Source organism: Plasmopara halstedii (assembly GCF_900000015.1).
Source record: "Plasmopara halstedii genome assembly, contig: Scaffold_287, whole genome shotgun sequence".
Taxonomy (NCBI): domain Eukaryota; phylum Oomycota; class Peronosporomycetes; order Peronosporales; family Peronosporaceae; genus Plasmopara; species Plasmopara halstedii.
The window spans coordinates 684,800-703,909 of record NW_020187208.1 but is presented as its reverse complement, the minus strand read 5'-3'; the positions used below and the strand labels follow the sequence as shown (position 1 = coordinate 703,909).

The window sequence follows — 19,110 nt, the reverse complement described above, 5'->3', positions numbered from 1 at the left end:
ATCTCGAACAAAACTTAAAACATATTGTGGTGGCGAAGTCGACCTACAACGATAAAGCTGGAAACGCGTAAGTAAAAGCTATGTAAGGCTGTATCGTTTCTAGGAGTTTCACTGGTAAAATTAGCCAGACAAATGCTAAGTGCATTCGTTGGTCTGTATACTCGTCACTCTTCTCGACCTCCACGTTTGAAGAACTTGTTAGACAAGATGAACAAGGCACGGAACAAGATAAATCAGATGAGTACTGCTGGTAAGTGTCTCGCTATATATACTCTCGACAATCGATTTTGCTGATCGCTGCATTAACAGACTGGCAACATTATTATTCCTTGCTATCGAGTCAGCAATTAATAAAGCATTTTGCGGATGAAGTCCATCGCTTTTCAAGGTGCCCCATGAAACCTGACGATGTACTACGGCGTTTTAGCTTGAATGGTGATGGCTTTCTTGACCTCCGCGAGTTTCAACTTGCGATGACTCGTCTTGAAATTATAGCTCCCGATTTACAACAGACTGATGGACAGCCAGGTCGAGATCTGGAGAGGGCAAGAGAACTTTACTTGGTCTTTTGTCCCACACAAACACGCAAACTAGGTATTTGAACTAGAAACATACAAATATTCTTATTGTTTTGCTGATGTGAAATGCCCAGACATCGAAGTATTCTGCCGTATCATGACAGAATGGTCCTTGCAGATTATGCGATCAAGTTACCAACACGATTCGACGTCAGATGTCACTCCTCGTTTATCTTCATCGTGGACTAATAGTCATTGTGCGCCTTTGGTCACACCCTACGCAACTCATACAACTACAAACATCATGCGCCCGGAATCAAATGGTGGAAATTGTATGGAGGAGAGTGAGCCTTTGTTACAGCGACTTGCATCGTCAATATTGCAACATCACGAGAAATTACAACAAATATTTTTCAAAATGGATGTTATGAGCTCCGGTAAGATTAGTCCAGAAGAGCTCGAGCTGGCTATGAGCCATATAGGCGTGTTTCTCACCACGCGCGAGTATGAGAAGCTATATAAATCACTTGGTGAAAATGTTAAGGAATACGCACGAGATGGTGCTAGCAACGGAAGATGGCATGGACGGGGTGGTAACGGAGACGCTTTTTTGATTAAGTATGCTGACTTTCTTGCATTATTTCGAGAAAAGTCTGGGGTTGATCACCGAACTCATTCATTACCATCTACGTCAACGAAAACCTCACCTCCAGTTGTGGGCGTTGGAAGTGCTCGCCTATGGGACTTGCTCGTCGCTGCTTTTGAAAATTTGCAATCCCTCTTCAGACAATACGAACGCATAGGACAAACTGTTTTACCACCCGAGACATTTCGAGACTGTCTGCTACGCTGTGGAATTGTATTAAGCAACGCTGATTTTGCAGCTTTGCGCGTTCGATTGTTGCCATTCTCGTACGTTGATTTCCTGGTGAATAATGGCTGTAAGACTTACTACATTCTTCATTTAGAGATGCTAGTTCTGGTTCTATCAGCATTAGTCCACTTCTAGACGCACTGAAAGCAGCTGACCGCACAACAATGAATTTAAAAGCACCTTCTGGATCTTCCTCTGTTACTAATGTCAACCAGATTCCCATTCGACTTGGGCGAAAAATCGTGCCAATAACCGCATACAGTCCCTTGCCAAGCGATCGAGAACCGTACCCAGCTGGAAAATCGACAAAGGAAAGGTATATGGAATCTCGTTGTGTAAGCTTCTGCTTAGCACAACAAATCCGCTCACTTTCAATTTATGCACTTAGAAATGCGGAGGCAAGCCGGACTATTGTCAAGATTAGTGACGATCGTAACCGAGAGGGCAACCTTCACCAGCCTGCGGCAAGTACTAGTCCACGAGCTGGTACAAGTGAAGCCAATGAAACGTATCTTGAACATCAACGCCGGCGTCACGATCCCTTTTTCTCGACGGGAAAGCCCCCACCAGCTCTCGAAGCTCGTATTTTATCTAAGCTACAACAGTTAAAACAGCTTGGCCAAATTTCAGCATCGTCTCTTCAAAGTGTTTTTCCTGGCGATCGCTTTGGCTATATATCTAGAGGACAATTTCGACAAGGTTTGGTGCATTTGAATTTGTCTGCCCGATATGCAGATGTCGAAACGCTATTCTGGACTCTAGATACTCAAGGACATGGATACATTGTAGCCCAAGATCTTTACGATCATTTGAATCACTTTTCTACGCAACAAAAATCTGAGGTGTCAAAGCAGGCACCGGAGCTTTCCGTTGATTGTTCGTTCAAACGGACGCGTCTGTCTCGCTCTGCTCAAAAAGTTCTTGAGAAAATGCTAGTAGAATTGCCACAAGTCTTGGCAAAGTGTGAATGCTTGGACAATAACAAAACGGGCTTGATATCTACGACAAACCTGCTGCAAGCTATTCATGAACTTGGTATTATGGCTTCATTACCGGATAAACAAGAAGCCATCAAGGCACTTTGTGGCGATCAAAGCGAGCAAGAAACATCTGATCAAATTCCCTATCAAATGCTCGAAACTCGTCTTGGAGCATTATGCTCTAGCTTGCTTTCACCGAAAAAGCGCTCACAGCATCGTTCCACAACATCCGTACTTCTAGCACCATTTGAAGTGCAAGTAGTCGATGTCAAATCTTCCGATACTTCTGAGTCAAATGAAACACTTTGGAACTGTCCACGCCGACGCATTGTTCAAAATCATCCTGCGGCGAGGTCCACAATTGAAATCACTGACGAGATCAAAAGTCCTAGAAATGAGCAAATGACTTCTGGTAGACGGCATCAGCGATCAAAACCCGTGAAAACTGCAATGTCACGCCTGGAACAAAGGCACCATATTGCGCTGATGGGTATTCTACAGGATCTACTCGAGCGACGCAGTGATTTAAAGATTGCCTTTGATTTGCACCGCCGTGCCGATTCTCGTGGTCATGTTTCGAAACAGGATCTTGTAGAAATCTTTTTGACTTCTCGTCTAAATCTACACTTTTCTGCTGGCGCTCTTGCTGCACAGGATCTCGTGGACAAGCTGTTTCCCTCGCTAGGACCGAAAGATAGCCTCGGATTTCTGGATGTCTTACATCGTATCAACGACCTTTTAAGCTTAGTTACCAATGAGTTGTCAGCGGCTCCAACATCTTCGATTAGATGCATGTCATCTTCTCTGTCAACAAACTCATTTCAGCATCCTGAACGATCGACAGGAAAGCGACTAAATAATAGTCTGGATATGCACAGTTCAGTGCTACCTTCGACAACGGGTTCATTTTTAAAACATGCTGCGAGATTAGATGAAGAAATTTTGGTGGATTGTATGGTCTCGATTCGACGAAAACTTCTACAAGAAAGCAGACTGAAAAACCTTTTAGACTCCGACTATGCGCTACAGAGTGCAGCTGTTCTGATCAGACATGCGTTTAAAGGCCTTGCTCCGCGTGAAATGGTAGTGCCAATTGACAATGGAAAATTTGAGGCAATCTGCCGAGCCAGCGATATCAAGCATGTGTGTTTTCGGCTTGGACTAGATTTAGATGTGCATGAGCAACAATTTGTGATCAGCAGTGTTGACACGGAAGAAAGCGGCTTTGTAAGTTCCATTGGCCTGCTTGATCTCTTCACAAAAGTCGCACAGGATGAAAACTTTACCCCTTTAAGCACGATACATGTAGAAAACGAAGCTGAAGCTAACAAGAGCCGTTCAGTGGCTTTTTGCGACGAAGTCCACAGTCCTCATAACATCAGCTCACCTAGTATTGCTAAATGCTAACTGGTTTTTGATTAGAATCATGTGCATTTCTTGTACTAGTTTAAGATGACCACATTCCCGCAATTTGTGACCTGAATAACTAAACCATTTGTGTTTTTCATACCATCAGCAGCGTCCTCGAAGAATTATTCAAAGTTAAATTTACTTTCATCATGCGGCAGTTCAAATTTAAGAAACGTAACAAGCTGAGAAACTCTTTTCCGTAAACAAAGTGCGAGAACTAGGGATTTATGAACGTTAATAGATCTCGGCGTCAGACTCTCTCTGAGAGAATTCAGACATTAGGCATTTAGAACTGATAGCGAGAATCATACCACTACACCACAAGGCCATAACGTCGAGGCGTGAAACACACATGTTGTTAACTAAATTAGAAGCCCACAGTTCTTCGTGCTGTTTCGTAATACACTTTACTTCTAGCATTGATGATCTTTAGCCCTTTGTAATGCAACTGACATAATCGTTGTCACTTTGAAGCGCAACTCCTTGTTGTATTTTGAGCCTCAATGTAAAATATGTGTGCGTGGCCTTCGAGACATCTCATGAGCGTTTGATATGCTTGACTGCTCACATAGCAAAAAACTTTACAAACGTAGCTTTTCAGTGCAAATAGGTGTAAAAATGATCATTTAACATTGCTGGTAATCTATTATAATTGCCAGTATGATATATTACGATAATCAACTATGATAGTAATCATTTCTAAGGTTTTCATATGATCATTTCTAGTTCAAAAGCTGCAGGCAAACGACGAAACTTTTTATCCCGAGCCGTCCAATCCATTTCAGACCGTGCGAAGACTACTCGGCTAGATTTTTTGTCTTTGAACCAAAAATATACACAGATAAAATCTTTAGGCTCAGTCGCAACTCAAGTTCGTAGCATTTCCAACATACCTTGATTGAGAAAGTAGGTATTGAACCAAATTTTGAAGTATTTAGCTCGCATACACCCGTTCGCGCGTTCACGATAGAATTCAATCAATACGCAACCCCGGACTTCCTCGTCTACATCGAACTCAATTGAGCCAATTTGTTGATGCATCAGAATTTTCGACAACCCGTCAGGGCAGAGTGTAAAGACGCGAAGTCGCAACTTTGGCGGTTTAGCTGCCGTCAATATATTGTGCAACTTCAATTTCTTAATCGTCAGAGCGGGTTCTTGAATGTCTTTTCCTGGCGTAAGAGCTTGTCCAAGGATTGAAGCGTAATAGTGTACCCACTTTTTCTGACTTACAACCGTGAGACCCCGGCGATCGTGTACGCGCTCGCGATTGTAGCGCTCAATGGCATCTGTCGCGGAAGCCGAGAACCGCATTCGTATAAGTAGCATGCACGCCATCATGCCAGCTCGTCCTTTTCCAGCCTATAACGCAATTGACTTTTTAATCAGCGACAAAAAAATACTAGGCTAAGGCCGGTCAAGACCTTGCAATGCAGCACTACGACGTGATTTTCGTTTGCATCGAGCCACTTTGCAGCATCGTCACAGAACGATACCCTGCAGCAAAAATGGAATCATTATTTGTCAACCAAAAAATAAGTCTAGCTGTAAAATTTTACATCATTTGAATCGACGGAACATTGTGATCTTCAATGGGAAAATGCTTAACCCGCTCCTCAAAAATGCTCGACGGGTAACTAGTTTACAGCGAGTGAAATGTGTAAGAATAGGTCTCGTACCAATCACTTCACCATCAATACGAGCATCATAGATAATCAACCTCCGCTTGGGCTCGTCACAGAAATTGTAGACGTAGTAGTTGTCGTCATGGCGTTTATTTAAAAATATTTGCACGTCCAAACGCGAATTTCGAAACAAAGATTCGAACCCCACAGCAGGATAACCTAATGACATATCACCAAAAGTTATTAGTAGCTTTCAAATTGTTGATTTTGTTCAAAGTTGTCCACTAACCCATGACAATAATGCGCGGGTGTACGTAGCTTAAATCTAAATCGAATCCATCCTGTCGGAACCGACGCTTGTTTTGAGATACAAGAGAGCGCGGTACAGACAGCACCGGACGACAGATACAAAAGCGCGGCGTCATCGAGTGCTACTCTAAGAAAAGACAATGCCTTTTGAAATTTTAGGCGTTACATCCGTATACATAGCTTTTACCTTAATCACTCTCAAAATTCTAAGCGAAAATTCCAGGACCCAATCATGTGCATGGTCTATGTAACGGGAGAATAAATACACAATTGTTGCTATCAGAAATAGGGTTTTTTGGTTACGGTTATGAAGCATTATTGATAAATCTAAGGGACTTCAAGGTTTGTCTTGTTATCGACCACCCCGAAACCAGTAATCCCGATATTGAATATCACCAGTATTTACCATGGACAACCTCGGTATTCCTCCTTTCAATAGTAATAGCACATTTATTGGTTTATATCGACAGGAGCATCAGCTTTTCACTATAACCTTTTGAACATTGACGCCGGATCTCGAAGACGAAGAAGGTAAGCGTCATGGTAAATAGTTTTTATCAAAAGTGTTCGTCAACATAGAACTATAGGTGGGAGAAGATGGCATAGTTAAATACTACTCTTTTTACCGACTAGTACAGTAAAAGTAAATAGCAGTATAACACATCACCTTGCCACCTCGCAACGCTGATAGCTCTCCGTGGATACAAATCTCCTGGTTAAGGGCCCCCTTAGTTGATGTCGGTATGGATTACCGGGTGCAAATTTAGTTAAGCCCATCGCCACTACTGCCATGGGGTTGCTGTGCACTTTTCAAAGCGTCGACTTTGGGGTCTGCGTTGATACGTTAGTTCGGCTAGTGTGTTACCAAACCTAATACCCATGAGAGAGCTAATACTGTTACCTAGCCTTGTGATTTCAGAAGAAGGAGTAATTTTGTTTAGACTAATTCTATATTACACAAATTCTACTTTCTCAATATTAAGCTGTCTCTATCTTTCATGGGCGGCCCGATAAAATGCCGGTAGTCCATTACTTATAGATATTTACAGCAAAACCCAAAATCTTATGTTCATTTCTACAGTTGTGATTAGTATAAAACTGCCAAATTTGTAAGAATTAAGTACAAAATATTCCTATACTTGACCCGTTACAAGCACAAACTTCCGGTATTTAGGACGACTGGAGAGCAAGCACCGGTTCGTACAAATTTGCTAGTTGGAAATTTGTCAGGTATCAAGTTTTTATCCCAATATCTGTCATATCAATTGCGGTATCAAACCAAACTGAGTGAAATGTTCACTACTTTGGTGCCGTCGTACCGGAAAGTGATGCCACACGCCACTGATCACACGTACAGAAGAAAAGTTTCTCTGTAACGGGTTACGTACCATTTTGCGGCTTAGGTGCACCTAATATTATGTTCACTATTGTCCCTCCGACTCATGTCTACTGCCAGAAGTCCCAATGTAATGTACCACCATAATTACGATTAGTATTGATGAGAACGAGAGATGAGAATGTGGAATGATGAGGTCCATGGGGCTTGCGGGTGCTAGCCTCTTTCTATGCGGTATATAGAGCTTAATTGTCGGTAATGGAAAACATGATACTTGAAAAATTCGTTTAAAATAGACTTGATGTAGGTCTCTTCTGGGGGTGTATGAGCTTACTGAGTGCTGGCTTTTTGGGAGGCTTTCTTCTCTGCACCAAGGTGGTTAAATCCCGTCCTCTGTGTCTAAGTAAGAGCTGACGCACAGAGGTGAAGCTTTCTAGTGCACGACATTCCCATTGCGTCTGGTAGCACTTGTTGTCAATTTGACAATAAGGTCATAACAATACTGTATCTTCTGCACAGAAATTATGAATTGTTCTTCTATCTGTTCTCGAGACCAAGATGCTCTACACAAGCTTATGTCGCCGACGAAATATAGCGCAATTGGCATTCCAAGGACAAGAAGCGCCTGTCGAGCTCCTGACGGGTAAGAAAACGCGCGGGTGGGGACCTCAAGAGCGTTAGAACAAGGCGTATGGGGAAGCGCTACTGACAAAAATAGTGAAATCCTTATGCTTACAGTTCACCATTTGAGGGTAGGGACAGAGAAGTCTATCTTGATATGATATACCCTTGTTTTCAGGCGTGTTACGGACAAAGCATCTTTGCATCGAGCATGCTGTCCACCAGCTTATATACTGGCGTGAGAATGGGAACCTACGCCCGGGACACTGGTGTAAAAGGTAATTCAAACATGGAAAGTGCTCGCACGGCCTACAGGCATACAGTGTGCGATTCAAGTTCTTTTACCTGTCGAGAGAGAAATTCATTCTAGTCCAGATATTTATAATTTGAATATTGTGAAGGAGACTGCCCCCTAGCAGAATTGGATAGATACCTTTTTTAGAGAGTATGGATCGGCGGATCTTGACCAGATATCTTTTGTATTCACCTGACTTTTCGAGGTCAAGTGGGTCTCGGATTGAATAAGGGGGCCAATATATGTGCAACGAGGGTGAAAGGTGGAGAAGGTGAAATGTGGATGAGCTCCAGCAAAGATAAAGATGAAATTATCGAGAAAAGTAGCCCCATATTTTGTACATTTGTGCCGGTACCAATGCGTGCGCTGTGTATGCTGTTTCCCTTTTGATTACGAATTTTAAACGGTTAGTCTTTTGCGCATGATCGTCCGACGAAACACTTGCGGGGGAATGTCGGTTGCAGAGCAGCCGACTAGGATGAGACAAGACTCAATTGGTCTTAGTGATCTTAGAGATCAACAGAGCCCAACACTACGGAGCAATTTTTTAAGGTAGAAAGGACTTAGAGCTCATGAGTAATGCTTGCCAATATCATTGTCCCGGACTTTGTGACGCCTGAAAGCCCCCAAAAATTAGATACGTCGCTATTCTACGTACGGTGCACGATTGCCGAAAACAGATCACAAGTCGCCAAGGCATAAAAGGAGACAAATTTTGGTACCATAACAGTGTGGCTTGTACTGGGAGGGCACTAATTCGATTACAACGACTATTTTTCGATGCTCTGTAAAGGCTAGATCATTTAGAAGCGTAAAATGTTCTCTATACATAGACCTGGATTTTCCGATGTGATATTATATTAAGACAGACTGGCTGGAACACCATAAGTCATGGATCAATCATACGGTGGAAAAGATAGACACCACATACTATTGTCCTGGCAACCCTTCGGCGATACATGGGCTTGCTCTGATAGTTGTTAGAAGCGCTTATGATGCGAGCACGAAGCCACGACAGCTTCAATTTGCGATATTGTTTTGTCAGAAATAGCTTAAAAGACTTAACTAAGGGACTCGAGAAAAGTTCAGAGGGAAGTAGTTCCTTTGAACCGCGGTTAACCGGTGTAGCAAAATTTGATGATTGTGCATCGCGGTCTCTTGTGTTCTACTGTATCTTAGCGAAAACGAATTATTGGCGGTAAAAGCTCGGGTGTCCAAAGATTATCTGTGGTAGAACGAGCGACAGTATGCTGTGATGTACAGGATTTGATGGCATAGATACGAGTTAGAGAGGCTTTGTACCGCGGTCTCCCGGGCAGAATGCTATGATAACAAGACGACTTAAGTCGCGAGCAGAAAAAGCCAGACTCCGACATCATTGGGATTTGTCTTTCCTTGTTGCGTTATATCAGAACTGTTTAGTCTGAAGTACCTCCTGACGAGACCACTTTGCGATGAAGCAGTGAGAACTCACGGATTTGCGGCGAAAATATTTTTCACCCGACGGCAGTGTGATCGGGGTTGTCTTAGGAGGAAGTTTCTCTCATATCTTCAAGAAAAACGTTTTAGGACTCCCCAAAAAAATTCTTAAGATTGTAATCAAGATATTTAAAAACGATTTTGTACTAATTGTACCAGAGATCGCGCTGAGCTCATCATCCGTCCTGCATGATTAAGCTATCAAGGACACTCTCAGAAATTGATTGCGAGAAGTGCGACATCAGTTTTCGACTAAAGTTTAATGGATCCACTGCATTCATTGTGAAGGAAATAGCCATGTGGTCAGAGCTGTACGTACCTTGGATGAGGAATAGCGGTGCAGTTGTGCAGTCACGCATTTGGAAGCATTGGATAAATATGGGTTTGATGGAGTGATGGAGTGATCAGAGCCATAATAATCCAATGCTTCCAGTAACGCGGCAAATGTTGCATCTGATCCTTACTCAGTTTATATTATTATTATCATAAGGCACCATCATTTTGAAATGTATCATGAAAATCTTAGGACGGTGCGAGTGCATCCGCCAATAGATTAAGCCACTCGGTATATGCCACATGCCCTATTTCTCTTTTTGTACGCACGTAACAGCCGCATAACCCCTACAGAAAGAAAGTCATCTGGTCATTCTTCGTGAGAGATGCGTTGGCAACATCACTGTGCGCAATGTTAAATGATCTGTTTTTATAAAACGAACGGCAGAGAGCCAAAGTGGTGCACCCATAAATTTGAAGATGGCATACTTCATTGCAAGTAGCTCCTGGTCATATCATGAATATGTCTTTTCTGCCATTTCAAGCTGATGAAACTCAAGTGCAACCACACATTTATTCCCATTGGCATCTGTTTGGAGAAAAGCGAAGGCTTGAGCGTGACCGACGATACTAGATCTGTATTTGAAAAGTTAGATTACAGCATGCTTGATTTTATCTTCACATATGTAAATACCGCCTCTCCCACCGCACCTGACAACATATGACCTTTTGCAAAGATTTCTGACACGTTGGCATAGTTTGTACTGCACTTGTGCAACTAATTAATCAGCCAAACAACTTCTTCAAGACTTTTAAAAGCAGCGATACTGGCTAATCTAACTGACTTAAATCGGTACGGGATTATCTCTCAGGCCGTGCTTTCCACCGAATCACAGTGAGGGCGTTTCGTCGGTGCCAACGACACTTCTGCCTATATTGTCAAATAACAAATTGCAACACTTAAGAAGTGCACATGTGTTTGAAGTGATTCTCTCTAATCAGCTTCCGTGCTCTGCACGCCCATTGACATATGTGTTGCTCACTTCCAGCAAGCCGTTGACTTACGCATAGAGGAGTGATACACCAGAAACTGAAGGGAATATACAGCTATACAGGCTGTATAGTTCATGTTGAACACACAAGTATGGGGTTCACACAGCATTTTAGTGGAACCTAGCCCACAACACCACCCCAACTCAAAAGTGGGCTTAGCCAAACTTGTCAATTGTCTTCAATTATTTATAAAATTTTCTTCACACTCTTAGTCACACTCTGTCCAACTCTCCCTAGAGTGACAACCCATACGATTGTTCCATTAAACCTGGATAGAGTTCTAATTTCACGTCATATAGCGCATTTGCGCTATCTTGACCATGATCTTCATGATGACTTTCACGACCGACATGGTGGTTCCTCTTTCAAGTTCGGAGAACGCTTTAGTCAAATGATTTTTCGAATGATGACTTGAAACGCATATTTTCGCACCATCGGATCGATTACTCGGACTAGAGGCGAGTCTCAACGTCTCATGTATGTTCTATACGACCAGCAATCCAATCTTTATTCCATTCAGACAATCGACACTCAATTCCGGGCATGGGTTCATGCCACCAAATCTGTGGATCTCCATCATTTTCAATGCGCGAGTACCGCTGTAGACTGATTGAAGGGACGCGACATGCGTTTTCGATCTGCGCATTTGAAAGCGCAGAATCGGGATCACTCCAATATTAAGGATGCTCGCGAAGTACGTTCTGTCGCCAGTCGGATTCACGACAAGAGGGACAGAGTGAAGAGGAAGGTACGACTTCTCTGAGCGAGGTCCGTCTTCGGACTCGCAGCAAGCGCACAAACGATACTGCAAAAAATAGGAGTACGAGAGTCCCACGTATTCTCGTGCGCTGGATGTCCAGCGGCTGATTGCGGTGGCCAATCGGGTGTAGTCGACACGACAACGCGTGGAAAACAATCGACAGGTCGTTCGCGAATTTCGCGATTTCGCCTGGAGATGCAATCAAGAATCAAATATTCGATCGGAGCAGACTCTGCACGCTCCTCCTCCTGTGACTTCTTTCGTTGATGATGTGGGCCTCTTGACAAGCGAGTTTGCTCTGTTCCGGGCGTTTTTGATTATTCTCGTCATTTTGAGGACGATGTTGAGGCAATGACGCCAAGGGGCTCAACCTTCGACCCTCGTGCCGAAGCCGTGGCTTCAAAGCCACCTTCGTATGCCCTGCGTTACATCTAGGTTGGGAATCGCGTCGTCGCAATGGGAGGGCTTGAGGAGCTTTACGTATAACGTTGTATGTGTCCTTAGCCAGCTTGGCAAGTCGATAGTGTAAGCGTTTCAACATGACACTACGCGAGAGAAATATATGAAGCGATGTAATAGCTTTGAGCTTTCAAGCTTGAGACCGCATCGTCTAAAAGGTTCTTAATACTAAGTAGTACATAATCCACCACAATAAACGACATTTTGCCTTGACCTCTTCTATCTGCATATTTCCTTTGCAAATCTTGTGCGTTAGCCATTGTGTCTCGCACACGTGTGGTCACATTCACACGATCCATGATGAATGAGTCAAGAACGTCCTTATACCTGTGCAATACATTTGCATCGTTGATTGTATCAATTTGGGAGGCAACGATCTGCCGAGCTCCTCCCACACCTACATCGGAGACACTATCCATCGCACAAAGCGGGAATTGCGGGTGTCGCAAGCCAATCAAAAGAAATGGTGCGAATTCAGTGGATGAACGAACCGAATTGCTCATAGCAAACTCCATCGATCATAACCACGAGCTCCATTCAGCGAGATTTTTCGCACAGAAACTTCTTACACTTCACCGACCAATTGGGTAGCACGTTATGTTTGCCCATCAGTCTCCGAATGAACCGCTGTGGACATATCCAACCTATTGCCAAAAACTTCTTTCCCGTAGCCACTCGTGATTTGTGTGTCACGACCAGAGACGATGGCGTCTGGCGACCAGTGATTGCGAGAATCGTGATCAATGGAAAATTTAGCCGAACCTTCGTCATCGATGGCGGAGCAATGAGAACCATCTTGCTGAGTCTGTCAACTCGACCCTAAACACTAAGCACCAAACCCTAAGCCCTAACACATTGTGACAAACAGCTTTCTCGGGGTAACCGAGAATAAATTCGAGTCCGACTGACTTTCAACAGTCAATAGGAACAGGAAGACTTTACAGCGGCACTTGCGTGTGCAATGCGCTCTTCACGCGCTAACAGACATCGCATGTTCTAACGTATCGTGCCACCCACATTTACGTGTAGAGACATAACATTGGGCACTGAGTACCTGTTAGGTCTTCTCACGGCCAGAGTGCCGGTCATCGGCGTATCATGCGCCTCGTCAAATATATTGTACTTCAAATCATCGTTGTTGGGAACCACAATCCGTGGCTCGTCGTCATGTGCAACATTATAGTAAAGAAAAGGATTGTTCCAAGCATAACGATGCAACCTTGATTTCAAACGACCAGGAAGCTTGTCATGGGATTCCATATCATGACAGTGTCTGTGATGATCAGATCTCACTGTTTATCTTACATACGCTCGACGTATCATATTGAAAACATCGTTTTTGACATAGCTGATTAGAGCTGGCTCATAATTAAGGCGACGTGACCATGCGTCTGCCAGCGCGTTCAGTTTTACCCGCTTTTACGCGCCCGTAAAGATGTATGTAAAGATGTATTCTGCGAAGAATGAGCCATTCGCTGTGACAATTGAGGCAACTGAACAACATAACGTAAGTTTGCGTGATCCGTGAAGCTGACAAACGGAGTTAAACCGAAGAGGTGGTCAAGAAACTGCACCTGGTTATATTTCATTACATAAAGCTTCTTGTCGTGGACAGCGAGAACTGCACGCCATATACCATTTGGTTTACGCACACAAAACGTCGGTACGCTGTGAGGGGACTTGCTCTCCCTCACCAATCCATCAGCTTGCTTTTGAACAAAGAATCCATTGATATACTCACCTTGCTCACGCAACAGCGGCCGCTGTCGAAGCACTGCATGATTCAAACCAGATTCACGATCAAAGCGTCTTGAACTTAACGTTTGGGTAGAAGATCTGAGGGCGGGTCCGCACTAAGGGTGTCATCCTTGTATTCCATAACAACTGAATGATTAGGATCAGTTGGATCTTTCAAAATAGCAGATCATCTGCGTAACTCCACACGCTGCCGAAATTCCTATAGAACCGTATATTCCATAACTGATGATGATCGTAGTTCCGCTGAAAAGATTTTCAAAAGTAGCAACACAACCTCCGCAATATTACATACTTGAGGTCAGGTAGCTGCAAAAATGAACATCTGTTCTGGTAAGTTCACAGCCAGTCGCTGCATCCACAATACGTGGACTAGCACATTCGCATGCTATATTTCCATCATAGGGAGTAGTACGCCGGACTCACTCACTCGCGGAGTCAACCGCACCCAGAGCGGGAGTGTCACTACCGCGATCAATAAATTGCTTTGATTCCTGCATATGTGTGTGCTTAACCCCACAACGGGTAGGAGCATCACCTTTGTGGTCAGTTGTATACATAGAGTCAGATTTTGGCTGGATATGGTAATATCCAGCCAAAATCGATTCCTTCGACTTTCCATATCACACATATCGGCAGCTTTCTTCTGTCTAGGGGGGGCAACAAACGGCATCTCTCCCATATATTTTTTGTTGTTGGAAAAATCGACATGCCCCCAACGATTGATTCGTATTCAAGTGGCCATTTCCGGGTTCCACTTGATCTATAGACACACTGAGCGATCACGCGTGACTACTCTATACGACTACGTATCTTACAAACCTGGGGGATGTCAGTTGCATGACATATACCAATGAAGTGTGCGTCATTTCCAGCAGCTTGCGAATACCTAGCGCTTGAGCGCTTCATCTGTTGCATAAAAGTGTGGATTTATTACTCCCAAGCATTTCACCTACGCCAGGAGAGCTACTCCCAATCGTATTCGATCACCAATCAATCCATGGCTCATGTTTTCCGAGCCACGGCATACCAGGATCAGGTCATACCGTTTGTCCATCTCGATGTCTGTGAATACTTTAATTGAGTTGAAGTCTTAAAAAATCAGCTGAAATCAGCCATAATTTTTTCGCGGTAACCACCGCACCAGTAACCAACTTCACTGAGATAGAATCATTGCTCCTATCGAGTGCATGCAAAAGCATCGAATCATTTTCGGCAACTCTTTGCTTACGCGCGTAGTTACGCGACGCGCTGGAGTCAATCAATACTCAAAACGGACAACCGCAGTTTTTCACACTCGCTGTGACCATAAGGAGACCAGTCGTTGGAGAAGGACAACGATCCCTTGAGGGCTGAACTCATTCTAGTGATTCTACTACCACACTCACAAGAGCTTATAAGTGCCCCAGTAGACCGCCCTACATCTACTGAGTTTCAGCGTTTCCCGAACGTTTCACGGTAATAATACCACGTGAGTTGGAACCATTATGACGAGAGCCGTATGAAGAGGTTCGTCTCTCGTGTGGACAAACGTGGTGATTGTTACCTAATTGCTGACATCCATGACAGCTAAATTGCTGCCTTCGGACAGTCACCGCGCTAAAATCCATTGGTTCCTGAAATCTGGTTGCAGCGATCACTGCATCCATTGGGTTGTCCGATTGACCACATGCTTGACGCTGATAGTAGTCCCCGCGCAATGCGATCATAATTGCATCTTCTAGAGTCGTCTGGCTCTAATGGAGGACTTCAGTCTTAGAAAACCATACGTGAGGCCTAGCGACCATCTCTGCCTCTGACAGTGCTTCACTTGCCATACTGACACAAAGCTCATGGAGCCTCTGCACAAGTCATAAAATGTGTTGACGGCATGACAAAATCTCAACCGTTTTCGAAATGCCATATTCGGTGGACAGAATTTTGATATTGAGGCCTTCTTCAACTCTTGCGATGTGGCAAAGAAGCCAGGGTGATTGACCTCCCATGTCATCGCCTAATGAATGCGCAGACATACATCGACGCCGTCTTCGTCCACACTCGTGCGGGGTACGGGATGACAGATCTAGAAACCCACATCCAGTATTTGAGAGCGGTGCTCGAGTGCTTGTGCATAAATATGCTATACGCCAATGCCGATAAGGGCATCTTCGGCGCGACAAAATTTCTTCGCTCGGCCATCCATATGCGACATGGCAAAGGCCAGTTGACTACGGTCATCACGAATTTGACCCATGATAGCGATGTCCATTTCTTGCTACCAGGACGCATCTTTGTTCCCTCGAAAGCATTTCACCGTGACGTTTCGTGTGTACCGACGGTGCTACCACCATCTTGTTTAGGAGGTGACGGAACTGACATTAGTATCTTCTGCGATAAAAATCCTTTGTTCAAACGCAGCAAGATTTGCTAAGCGCTGCGTTATCACCTCTTGACCCGATTGGGAATATATCGAAGACTGCGTGATCTCCGATTAAAACTCACAGCTTCACCACACCCTACCATTGTGAGTGTGCTAGGAGCGAATATTTCTCCCTCTTGATCTGAGGGCGACACCCGCCTGTGGTGTCTCCATTACCCGTCGAGAAATCCATCGAAGTTGTAACAGGATTAAACGTACCCTGGTGTGAAAGGGTGGGTCACACAAGATGGTGTAATCGTACAAATGTGTGGATTAGTCAAGTCGGAGTAATCACACAATGGTGTGGCCACACAGTAACAAGAAGCCACTGCGTGGCGGGACTGCCAGGAGTCATGCATATAAATTTGATTCTACTCTTTAATTAGCTAAAGGCGGCTCTGCCGCAAATAAAACACTTAAATACGGATTTTGTTTTGAACGAAAGAGTGTATTTGCCTTGGTCAGAGCTCTAGGTACTAGCGAATTGCGTCCGCTACACTTACACAGGGTCTGTATAGAACGAAGGTCGGTGACCTTTGGTAAGCTTCCTCTCACCATAAGGCTACCGCAGTCCCGCAGCAGAAGTTTTTGGCGTTGGAATTACTACTAGCGCTACCAGTTGTAATGAGAATTGCTTGTCCGTTTACACACACTTACTGAGCCTCAAAGAGGTAGAGGGCTGCAGGGCCCAGCCCCAAAACGCTGTGTGTTCTTGAACACAGATCATGTGTGCAAGTCAGACTTGATGGTCATAAAAGCGACCGTGAAGTGATTTGACAAGCCATGAAAATCCTTATCAATTTTGGCGCGTCGGGCAATTATGCTTGACGCTCCACGATCGAAGCAAGCCAGTTGTATGCTGAGGCGCTGAAAACGCGGTTAAGTAACATCGCCACTGTTCGCTAAGCGACGAGGACTTGTGCACTGTGCCGAGGGTCCCTGTGGACCTTGGTGTCAAGTCTCTTGCCTTTGGTAGCGTGAAACGCTGTCTCGTTGTAGACTTCGATGTAAGGTATGACTTTATTCTTCGTATGGCATAGTGGGAACCCCATGAGCTATGAATTGATTGAAGTTCAAAAACCTTGGGCGCTACGCGCACGTCTCCTGGTGGAGCTTTGGTGAGTCGTGAACCCACCTCTGTTAAGAAGCAGAAGTGCTATTGGCGCGGGCACTGGACTGGGACGGTCATTGTGCTAAATATCGGAGTATCCGATTTGTCAAACACCGAAGGTGTATTGGACAAGAGTCCCGAGCATGGCTCGCGGGCTGGACGTGGAGTGACACGTAACCCACTGAGCGCTGCTCAGGTATCGGAGCAGTCGCGGTATGCTAAGGAGTGGCATGGTCGGACGAGGGCCGAGTCATTAAGGGCGAGATCCTTGTCATGCACTTGAGTGGCACGAATCCCACTGAGCACTGCTCACGTATTGAAGCAGTTGCTGTATGCCAAGAGTGGCATAGTCAGACGAGGCCCGATGCATCCTGGACAAGGCCCTTCTGGTGCGAGTTGAGTGACACGTTATCCACTGGAGAAAGTCTGCGGACGTGACAGCTCTTTTTCGGATGTTGTTAATAACAATGGAGCAGGGAATAAGGACACTGGACCACGCCGAGTGCATGTTCCCACTGATCTCGATAAGACGTGAAACTTCTATAGTGAAGAGACGGCAAAGCCGTATGATATTTGCAAGACGCAGGGCGTCGACCCTTACTCAGGGTGTGTCTGCCGTAGACGATAGCGCACACCCATATACCCTAGTCAACGGTATGACGGGAGAGAAAAACGGCAACGTCACCCTCGATGCTATTCCCGCGGTGGATGCTCTTCTTGAGCTGGATGAGATGTCCTTCGAATAGTTTGGCGGTGCCTTGAAGGCAGACAATGTAGCCGAGGTGGTCATAAGAATCTGTAAATTCGTCGTTGCTTCTGGATGAAGCTGTCCTGAAGGACACTAAGAGGGTGCTGAACGCACGAAGTGAATCATTAATCCTGAAGGATCGCTCGGATCCGTATTATCCTATGGAAAAGGAATTTCAAGATGACGTTTTCAAAGACTCGCCGTCGGTCCTACCTCCAAACCGAGGTGAGATTGATTCCGGGAACCAACTACTGCGTAACACGCCGATTGCACCTGCCCAAAGAGCAATGTGACGTCATTGACGTCTTTTTCCGCCCGAAGCACGACCAGGAATGGTGCATAAGAGCAAGTCTCCCTATTCGACGCCCACGTCTTGTGTCCGGAAGTCAAACGGCAAGTGGCGTATCGTTCACGCTTATAATAAGCTAAACGCTGCCATTATTCCGATACAGACGTAGAAAATATGTTATTTTAAACAATAAGGTGTACATAGTACATCGCACTCGACTTGGGCGACGGTTTCTACCAACTGCTGATGAGAGCGAGTGATATTCCGCTGGCAGCGGTGAAAACTCCGAATCGGATGCTCTGGGAGTGGCTGGTGATACTCCAAGGGCTGTCAACAACATGTTATCGTTTTGTGACGCAATCGTTTAGGCCCTACCGGGCGTATGCACAGATATACTTCGACGACATCTTCGTCCACAGTCGTGCGGGGCACGGGAGGACAGATGTGGAAAAACACATCGTTCATTTAACAGCGTTACTCGAGTGCATGCGCTCGAATAAACTGTTTGCTAATTTCGGTAAGGGTATCTTTGGCGCGGAAGAAATTCCTTTTCTAGGGTGCTTCATTGGGAAGCATGGCCTTCGAGCGAATCCCGCTAAGGTCAAGTCCAATATGGACTGGCCGGTTTCAAGGAAGCACAAGGACTTGCGCAAATGCCTTGGCCTCGCCAGCTACATGCCTAACCATAGCGCAAATTATGCGGAAATGGCACAACCATTGTCTGATCGTCTCAAGATAGATAAAGAATGGTGTTGGGACACCGAACATCGGGAGGATTCTGACAGAGTCAAAGACAGCCTTCTTCATAAACCAATAC

At 44.8% G+C, this 19,110-nt stretch overlaps 3 protein-coding genes across 3 annotated transcripts; 2 read left to right on the top strand and 1 right to left on the bottom strand.

The window, feature by feature from the left end:
* Positions 1-207: 207 nt before the first annotated feature.
* PHALS_05041 (PROTEIN R09H10.6) lies at positions 208-3,779 on the top strand (the record flags this gene model as incomplete). Its single annotated transcript, XM_024722774.1, has 5 exons — positions 208-250; positions 310-594; positions 653-1,430; positions 1,487-1,708; positions 1,781-3,779. The coding sequence occupies 5 exons, from the start codon at positions 208-210 to the stop codon at positions 3,777-3,779; spliced, it is 3,327 nt and encodes a 1,108-aa protein (XP_024573817.1).
* A 711-nt stretch (positions 3,780-4,490) lies between these two features.
* On the bottom strand, positions 4,491-5,832 carry PHALS_05040 (phosphatidylinositol-trisphosphate 3-phosphatase and dual-specificity protein phosphatase pten; the record flags this gene model as incomplete). Its single annotated transcript, XM_024722773.1, has 6 exons — positions 4,491-4,600; positions 4,676-5,144; positions 5,207-5,279; positions 5,342-5,369; positions 5,462-5,626; positions 5,697-5,832. The coding sequence occupies 6 exons, from the start codon at positions 5,830-5,832 to the stop codon at positions 4,491-4,493; spliced, it is 981 nt and encodes a 326-aa protein (XP_024573816.1).
* A 1,778-nt stretch (positions 5,833-7,610) lies between these two features.
* On the top strand, positions 7,611-7,915 carry PHALS_05039 (uncharacterized protein; the record flags this gene model as incomplete). The annotated part of the gene is made up of 2 exons (XM_024722772.1): positions 7,611-7,711; positions 7,852-7,915. 2 exons carry the CDS (start codon positions 7,611-7,613, stop codon positions 7,913-7,915), a joined length of 165 nt encoding a protein of 54 aa, XP_024573815.1.
* Positions 7,916-19,110: the final 11,195 nt, after the last annotated feature.